Here is a 9,680-nt window from a genome sequence, read left to right as displayed (position 1 = left end):
TAGTAGTTGTTAACCACTTAAGGGCAATAAAATAAAAATATGATGAGATTTGTTTTTAAAAGTAGAGTATTTCTTACCATCTATTTTGAGTGTTTTCCTTATTTAGTTTTTCTTGGCGAAATTCTAAAGTGTGTTGTCAATTCTTTTTTCGAATAACTTAACTTTTATTAAGAAACTAAAGGCCATAGCGAGTAGCTAGGAACCCGAACCACAATTACAAAAAGATTACAAAAGGTATATAACTAATTGTAAAAATTATATATTCTGAAATATGATTAAGTGCCATCAAATTAGGTTAAGTAAACACCTCATCAAGCAGTATAGATAACATTAACAATTAAAAAGTTATATTAATATATTACTATTACTTTATTTAATTTAACTTATTTAATAATCATTCATTATAATATTAATGTATAATAGTATAATGTATAATGTCTAATCGCGACACTCTGTAGTAGATAAGAACACAACATATAAACAAACAAAAACATACATAAAATGTCACCATCTTCCCATGTCACACTTATGCTTGTACAATGTTCATCTAAATTAACAGATTTTACATTACGAGGTCACTCAAGTATATTATATCGTTAGATCACTCGTATCTGTAAATAATCTTTTAGACCACCCAACTTAGCATTTTCATACATATCAAATGTAAATGAAAAAAACATCGTAAAAAGGTAAAATGATGAAAATATATATTTGGAGAAATCTTGGATAATAAACATAGTGTTAATTAATAAATTCATGTGTATTTATATTTTTCGGGTGAATTTTTATGTGAATTTGAGATACATTGATTTAATACATAAATTTTGATAGCCTACAAAATTATTTTCAAATATTGATGGCCATCATACACAATTTGATAAACTTTGGAGACCTCCCATTATATAATCCCATTATCAGTTCTTCTTGCTTTGATTTGGAATCCACTGACATGAATTCGAGCTGTCTGGCTACCTGTCTTATTCTTCTTTGGGCCATCTGGAAGTGGAGGAATAAGATTGTTCATGCCCCTCAGGAATGACGAAATGCAATTCTAAACGAAGATGTGCTTGGAGAGATGAAGGTCCTTTCTCATTTGTGGATTTCAAATAGAAAAGGAAAAATATCAAAAGACTTTGGTGTTTGGCGACTAAACCCAAGAATATTGTAGTTCTTGTATTGCATTACTGTTGTATTTTAGTTGGAGTTGTTGTATAGCTATAGTTTTTTGACTGTCCCCTTGGGGTATAGTATTCGTCCGCTCCTTGTGGGCGTTATGCTTGTAATATTTTGGTGTTTAATAAAAGTGCCGCTTTAAAAAAAAAAAAAAACATAATAACATAACATGTAAAATATAATTTGAATTCAGATTTGGGTTCTGTTTTCAAATTCGAATTTTTTCTGTTTTTCTTTTTCGTAATTGGTTTAATCGAAAACCAATATCAAATTCATATTAAACTAATAATATATTAAATTGTTAATATTTAAATTGTTATATATGTAGATGATAAACCGATTTTTCAATCAAAAGTCGAATTGATGATCAATTATATTTTGATTATTTTGTTTAAATTATAATTTTTTGGATTTTTTAGTTTAAACGAACCGATCGAATTCGAGTTTAATTTTCAGTTTGAAACTGAATTCGGTTTTACCTCAATATTTTTAAAACCAAATTGAATAAATGGGGAAAATTAAAAATGGACTAATAAATCTAACTATCACTGCCATGAAGTATTCACCCATGACATCTTTACCATATCGTTTATCGTTTGGGGTAAAGGAGAGGGGAGTTTTACTTGACCGTGCCCTTGGATTGGTTTCAAGGTTTCTTTCCGGACAGCGATGGTGACGGGTTATTATCGCTGCATCGGTATAGTCGAAACGGGAGATGATCGGAATAAGTGGTTTAGTAAACTTAAAAAATAAGTAATAAAACACATTCAACTTTAGTAGTTTTAGGAGTAGTTAAATGAAGACATCCCCTTTAAAACCCCATTAACTCATGACTCACAAATTCACAACCCAAAAACACAAAACAAAAAAAGTTCAGTAGCTAAGAGTTTACAAAGATGGAGGGTAAGGAAGAAGATGTTAAGTTGGGAGCAAACAAGTTTTCAGAAAGGCAACCAATTGGAACATCAGCTCAAACAGAAAGTAAAGATTACAAAGAACCACCACCAGCTCCTTTGTTTGAGCCTGGTGAATTATCATCATGGTCTTTTTACAGAGCTGGAATTGCTGAATTTATAGCAACTTTCTTGTTCTTGTACATCTCTGTTTTGACTGTTATGGGTGTTGCCAAATCACCCACAAAGTGTGGTACTGTTGGTATTCAAGGTATTGCTTGGGCTTTTGGTGGTATGATCTTTGCCCTTGTTTACTGCACTGCTGGTATCTCAGGTATACACATTTATTTCAATTTTTTTTTTTTTTTTTTGGTAAATTTCTGATCAATTTTCAGTTTATGTTAAAACTCTAGGAGGTTTACTTAGTTTACAACTTTTATGGTTTAGTTACTTTAGATCTATGTGGAATTTTTACTCTTAATACAAGTGTGTATGTATGTATATATGTTGTAAAACACCTTTCAGGGTTCAATTTCACTTGATGTTGTGGATTTTTTAACAAACTATTGCATACCCTGTTCATATTTTGAGCTAAAGGTTCAACTTTAATTTTTTTTTGGGTAAAGGTTAATCTACTCGGTAAAAGGATTAATAATCGGCAAAAGATACAATAAAGGTTTCAACTTTATTAGAAAATAGTATTATCGAGTTCATAGAAGTAGTCTTATAAGTGTGATTTAGTAGTTTTTTTCTAGTTGATTGTAGGTTTCTTGAAAATTTACCTGCTTTTCTGTTTTGCAAACCCTACATGAGTAGAAATCATACTGCTGAGGTATCAGATATGTGGTAGCAATTTTTATTTTTAATTTTTTACTTTTAAACGTTTCCATTTTGGGATAAATTTTACGAATAAACAGTAAATGCTTACCTCAAATGATTTTCTTAAAAAAAAAAAAAAAAAAAAAATTGTAATCCGATTTTTTGTTCTGTGAAATATATATTAACTCTTGTTATGGTTATGATTCATTAAAAACAGGAGGACACATCAACCCGGCAGTGACATTTGGTTTATTACTAGCTAGGAAACTGTCTTTAACAAGGGCAGTGTTCTATATGGTGATGCAGTGTCTTGGAGCCATCTGTGGTGCAGGTGTGGTCAAGGGGTTCCAGGGCAAGCACACATTCACCTCTGTTGGTGGTGGTGCTAATGTTGTAGCCCATGGTTACACCAAAGGATCAGGTCTTGGTGCTGAAATTGTAGGGACCTTTGTGCTTGTCTACACTGTTTTCTCTGCAACTGATGCTAAAAGAAGTGCTAGAGACTCACATGTCCCTGTATGTATACCCTATCTCTTGTATATATTCACTCACTATTTATGGAGATTTTATTGGTATACCTATTGTCAACTAGCAAAATGTCGAAAATACCCTTCGCGATACTTGTATGGTTGATAGTCAAATTATAATAAAATTAAACAACTTACAAAAATAACTTTTCCGGACGGAAAAGCTAAGTTAAACGACAAAACGTTCGCCTTTTGACCAGCTTTTTCTGAAACTTTTGACCGAACATTTGCGGACGACATGTAGTCCGGATTAACTTTATGATTTAATATTTTTTTCGTATGAATTTTTTTGACTAGGAATAGGACACTTTTTTCCCGGGTAATTTTTAGCATTTTGAAAAATGGACGCCGGAAACGGCGGTCCTTCGATACCGCCTCAGTGTCCATTTCATTGTCGCGAATCCGACGTTGTGAATGAAGGTGTCATTTTTTTGTACTTAAATCAATTTTCTTATTGGTCCACATCATATTTTCTCTCTCAAAAACTTTGAAAAATGGACACTGAATCACTCCAATTTATCAATTTCAAAGTCTTTTCTAGACGCACACTGAAATGGGCACCGAAATACAACGTCAAGAGGTAACACCTCATGCTCTGGGCTTGACGACCTTTTAGAAATTTCTGTAAGCCTTTTGTAATGGGCCATATATAGTGCTTTTGGAACAAGTAAATGGCATCTCAAGCGGTAAAAGTAAAATCTGTATATTGGATCCATATATAAATCACTTTACCTTGTGTTTGACCATCTTTAGTTGACTTTTTGAATAACTTGTGCAGATTTTGGCTCCTCTCCCAATCGGGTTCGCCGTTTTCTTGGTTCATTTAGCCACCATTCCCATTACCGGAACTGGTATCAACCCTGCACGAAGTCTCGGGGCTGCAATCATCTACAACAAGGACCATGCATGGGATGATCACGTAAGCCTTGTCATTTCAACTACATTTGTCTTTCAAAATACTAATCAAGATTAAATTTTGATTTCATGGTTACAAAATTATGGCTTGTTTTACTTTCGTTTTGCAGTGGATTTTCTGGGTCGGTCCATTCATTGGAGCTGCACTCGCCGCTTTGTACCATGTGATCGTCATCAGGGCTATTCCTTTCAAGAGCAGATCTTAAGAAAATTTGTATTTCTTTGATTTGTTGTTGCTTCTGTTGATTGTTGTTGTTGTTGTATACCTAAATGTGAATTATGGTGGTTTCTTTATAAAGTTTAAGTTAATGAATGTGTGTAAATGATCTATATACCCCTGAGTTGGTTATGTATTGAAATTTTTACTATGAAACTATGTTATATCAGTAAATAAATATCTTACTTGGCACTTCTTTTGTATTTTTAAAATATGAAAGCGTATGTTCATTAGTTACCTTGTAAAAATATGAGATGTTTACTTTTCTAACAGTTTTTTAGAGAAAAGTACTTGAATAAACCATGTCAGAACGGATAGACGGCAAAAATGTCGGAGATGGACAAAAACTCGTTGGTGACCAATGGAACACAAAACGAACTAGTGGTGGGAAGTCCGATTTGATTGCATTAGTGAAGCTTAGGATACAAACATGAACAATAACACAACAACAAGAAGAATTTAATCCTTCAATCGCAGAAGGTGAAATCTCTAATCACAAGAGATCAAAACAAATAACAATACACATGAATCCACACACACAGTATAACCCTGAAAGAAGTTAAACCCGTGAATTATACATTGTATTCATAAGGCATTATATAGCCGATTACATCACATTACAAATGAAAAGTAAATCAAATCTTAACAACCTAGTCCACCTATTGTGGAAGGGATATACACTGCCAACCAATACAATCTATGACCAAAATACATAGTCAAATGTACGGCCAATGTACATGATAAAAATACACGGCTAATACTCCCCCGCAGTCAAAGCGTCGAGTGAGCCGATGCGAAGACTGGATCTAAATTCTTCAAACAGCAAGCGTGGGAGCCCCTTTGTAAAGATATCTGCAATTTGATAGCGAGTAGGAACATGTAAAACGCGAACGTTTCCTTTTGCAACACGTTCTCGTACAAAGTGGATATCCATTTCAATGTGTTTGGTGCGTTGATGTTGAACGGGATTTCCGAAAAGATAAATTGCACTTACATTGTCACAAAAGACTAGCGTGGCTTTGGAGATAGGACAATGTAACTCGAGTAGTAGGTTTCGTAACCAACACGACTCGGCCACTACATTTGCAACACCTCGGTACTCGGCCTCCGCACTTGAGCGGGATAAGGTTGTTTGGTGTTTAGAGGACCATGAGATTAGGTTGTCACCATAGTAGACGCAATAACCCGATGTAGAACGCCGAGTGTCGGGGCAACCACCCCAATCCGCATCCGTGTAGGCAACTAATTCCGTGGAGCGTGATCTATTAATGTGAATGCCTAGATTAGTTGTCCCTTGTAAGTATCGAAGTATGCGTTTCAAGGCATTCATATGAATGTCTTTCGGATCATGCATATGTAAGCAGACTTGTTGCACTGCGTATGAGATATCCGGACGAGTAAATGTGAGGTATTGTAAGGCGCCCGCCAAACTACGATATTTAGTTATGTCTGCGTATGGGCGACCCTGTATATGGCTTAGCTTACCACTGGTATCAATAGGAGTAGAAACCGCATTAATTTTTGAAAAATCCAAGCCTTCAATAATTGACTTGGCATAGGCTTGTTGATTTAAAAAGATTCCATTGTTGGTGCGAACGACTGAGATACCCAAGAAGGAGTGTAGACTACCCAAATCTTTCATAGCAAATTCACTTGATAATTGAGCTAACAAATGCTTGCGTAATGCATGGCTAGAAGTGGTGAGAATGATATCATCGACATATAATAACAAATAAGCGATGTCGTTTCCTCGATGATAAATGAATAATGAATGATCACATTTACTATGAGTGAAACCAATGGTGGAGGCAAAATCCGCAAACCGTTGATACGAAGCACGAGGCGCCTGTTTTAAACCATATAAGGAACGTTTTAATAAACATACGTGATCCGGATAATTCGCATCTTTGAACCCCATAGGTTGATACATGTACACTGTTTCATTTAGATTACCATGCAAGAAGGCGTTTTTAACGTCGAGTTGGTGAATGGGCCATGACTTTGAAACCGCGATGCTAAGAACCATGCGTATGGTGGCCGGTTTGACAACCGGACTAAATGTCTCGTGATAATCAATATCGAGATGTTGTGAGCGCCCATCACCCACTAGCCTAACTTTATATCTTTCAAAAGATCCATCCGATTTAGTTTTGTGCCTGAAAAAAACAACATAGATCTAATAACCTGCATGTTAGGTAGTCGAGGAACAAGAACCCATGTATTATTATTCATTAAGGCCATATATTCGTCGGTCATAGCACGTTTCCAATTTGGGTCAGAGAGTGCTTCTTTGGGATTAGATGGTAAAGGAGAAATGGTAGTAGTGGCTGATAAGTTAAAAGGTATTTTAGGTTTAACGATACCCGTCATGCTACGTGTAGTGATGGTACGGGTTGGAGCGGGAGTTGGAGACGTATTTGAGCTAGGTGGGCTTGAGTGAGATGAAGTTGGGCTAGAGATGGTAGAAGCAGGCTGATTTGGCAGAGTAAAAGATGTTGGGCTAGTGGGCTGATTTGAAGGAGTAGAGGAATTAGGCGAGGGAGGGGGGTAAGATTTGGACTAGTGGGCGTGGGAGTAGAATTGGGCTCGATTGGGGAAAATTGAGGTTCGAGATTTAAAGGGTCGCGACTAGTTTGGCCAGCCGAAATGGGTGTGATATTCTCATTAATGGGAGGTAAGGATACTGTATGATAAATAAGAGGATGAGGGTCATCACTAGTAAAGAACTTGTAAGAATCTTTAGGCGGAGGATTTGAATTAGCAAAAGGAAAGATGGTTTCATCAAAAATTACATGTCGAGAAACGATGATTTTGTGATTAGAGAGATCGTAGCACTTGTAGCCACGATGATTATTTGAATATCCTAAGAATACACATGGAGTAGATCGGGATTCGAGTTTATTAATTTTGTTGGATGGAAAAAGAGGGTAGCATAGACATCCAAAAACACGTAAGTGTGAATAGGAGGGTATATGGTTGTAGAGTTTTTGCGTGGGGGAGATATTTAGTAGAATTTTTGTAGGAAGAATCTTTATAAGATAAGTGGCCATTTCGAGTGCATGATGCTAAAGGTTATGTGGAACGGAAGAGTGACATAATAAGGTGCACATAACATTATTGATGGCGCAAATTTTTCTTTCCGCTTTACCATTTTGAGAAGAGGTGTATGGACAAGAGAAGCGAAAAGTCATTCCATTTGATTCACAAAAATTATGAAATAGAGAATTATTATATTCGGTTCCGTTGTCACATTGGAGTTGTTTGATTTTGTATCCGAATTGAGTTTGGACATATAAGTGAAAAGCTTTAAATATAGAGAAAACTTGAGATTTATTTCCAATGGGAAATGTCCATAAGAAGTTTGTGTAATTGTCTAGAAAAAGGATGTAATATCAATGGCCACTACTACTAAGAATGGGGGATGTCCATAAATCACTATGCACACTTTCAAACGGAGCAAATGTAGAAGAAAAAGATGCATTAAAAGACAATTCAATATGTTTGCCAAATACACAAGATTGACAAACGTTATTACTAGAGTTCAAATTACATGTAATTGAACGTTTATTTCTAAGGGATTTTAACACATCACCACCCGGATGACCTAAGCGATGATGCCACATATTCGGAGACAAAGCAATAATAGTAGAATGTGTGGAGAGTTGACACAGCAATGATGAATGAAGGGGATAGAGGTCACCGGTGCTATTACATCGGAGGATGGTGGTCCCCTTCGGATATTCCTTCACAATAAAACCAAAAGGGTCAAAAGTGATAGACACATTATTATCAACAGTTAATCATCTAACAGAGATAAGATTTTTAATTAACTGAGGAGCATAAAGAATATTAGATAAATAAAGAGGCTTTTGAAAAGTAGGAAAAAAAGTATGACCTAACCCTTGAATTGGAATACGATTACCATTACCGACTAAAATATATTTAGTTGGACTTGAATGAACATAATCCATGAGTTTGCCTTGTGACCCGGTCATGTGTAAAGATGCACCTGTATCCATGTACCAATTTTTGTCTTCGGGTGGGTGCAAGCTCATAGTATACATTGCGTATTCAATATCAGTTGGTGTGTTGGAGGTTACTGATGGTCCATAAGTGGGCTGAGATGGTCTTAGGCCCAATAAACCAGGTTGGGAGTTTGATGAAGCAGGCCTAGGCCATTGGGCCGTGGGATAAGGGCAAGGTGCTGAAGCCCAATTCTGATTTTGCTAGGCCCAAGGATTAGTCTGTTGGTGTTGTGCCCAAGAATGGGCATAAGGCATACCAGTGTAAGAATTTTGACCTGAGTAATTGCGGCCATGACCTCAAGCAGAACCCCCATGGCCACGATAATTGCCACGATAATTTCTTCGACCCTGATTGAATTGACCTGACCCACGACCTTGATTGTTCTGTACCTGCAACGATTTTGTAGGGTTTGATGAACTGGTGGTGGAAACGAGTGCGGTACCAGATGACGATGAGCTTTGGGATGCTGTTTAGCTTTGCGAGTTTCTTCTAAGATTAATTTCGAGCAAGCAACATAAAAGCTAGGTAAGTGATCCATATGTTTGATTTGAGATGCATTTGATTCATATGCTTCGCCTAGACCCGTAACCATCTGTAAAACCAAGTGGTTATCTTCAATGGTAGGACCAACATTGGAGAGTTGATCCCCAAGAGTTTTAAGTTCTTGACAGTACGCTGATGCATTTAGAAAGTCCTCGAGACGGGTATTGTTGAATTTATGCAGGAGATAAACATGGCGAGAGTTGCGGTTGTCATGGAATACGTTTTTCAAACGATCCCAAGCTTGCTTGGCGGTGAAGTTGGTTTTCATAATTGTCTTCATTAGATCAATAGATATAGTTCCATATATCCATTGAAGAACAATCGCGTCAAGGAGATCCCAATTGTCAGGTGAGGTTTGCGTGATTGTTTGAGTTGTGTTGTGTGTTGTTTGAGAAGAGGAAGATGAATCGGGTGTGGGGGTAATGATGTGATCGATGACAAGAAAGGCACGGCAGTGAATTGTGAATAATTCTGCCCAGAACTCATTTTGTCCATTATCCATCTCAATAGTGAGAGGAATGAAATTCCGAATATTACTGACTGTGCTTGCAGGGTGGAGTTTGTTTG

At 36.4% G+C, this 9,680-nt stretch overlaps 1 protein-coding gene across 1 annotated transcript; it reads left to right on the top strand.

Annotated features, from left to right (window-relative positions):
• The first annotated feature begins 1,979 nt into the window (after positions 1 to 1,979).
• Positions 1,980 to 4,644, top strand: LOC139857169 (aquaporin PIP1-2). The gene is made up of 4 exons (XM_071845900.1): positions 1,980 to 2,400; positions 3,103 to 3,401; positions 4,191 to 4,331; positions 4,438 to 4,644. The coding sequence occupies exons 1-4, from the start codon at positions 2,070 to 2,072 to the stop codon at positions 4,531 to 4,533; spliced, it is 867 nt and encodes a 288-aa protein (XP_071702001.1). The 5' UTR covers positions 1,980 to 2,069; the 3' UTR covers positions 4,534 to 4,644.
• Positions 4,645 to 9,680: the final 5,036 nt, after the last annotated feature.

This window comes from Rutidosis leptorrhynchoides, chromosome 7 (assembly GCF_046630445.1).
Source record: "Rutidosis leptorrhynchoides isolate AG116_Rl617_1_P2 chromosome 7, CSIRO_AGI_Rlap_v1, whole genome shotgun sequence".
NCBI lineage: Eukaryota > Viridiplantae > Streptophyta > Magnoliopsida > Asterales > Asteraceae > Rutidosis > Rutidosis leptorrhynchoides.
The sequence above is the reverse complement of the archived record's forward strand: the minus strand, read 5'-3'. Positions and strand labels throughout refer to the sequence as shown.

What these genes read in the sequence shown, in the direction of transcription:
- LOC139857169 (XM_071845900.1), top strand. Translation starts at nt 2,070, where the DNA reads ATGGAGGGTAAGGAAGAAGATGTTAAGTTGGGAGCAAACAAGTTTTCA. An exon ending in CTGCACTGCTGGTATCTCAG is followed by an intron (nt 2,401 to 3,102) that starts GTATACACATTT and finishes CATTAAAAACAG; the next exon opens with GAGGACACATCAACCCGGCA. An exon ending in ACCATGCATGGGATGATCAC is followed by an intron (nt 4,332 to 4,437) that starts GTAAGCCTTGTC and finishes TTCGTTTTGCAG; the next exon opens with TGGATTTTCTGGGTCGGTCC.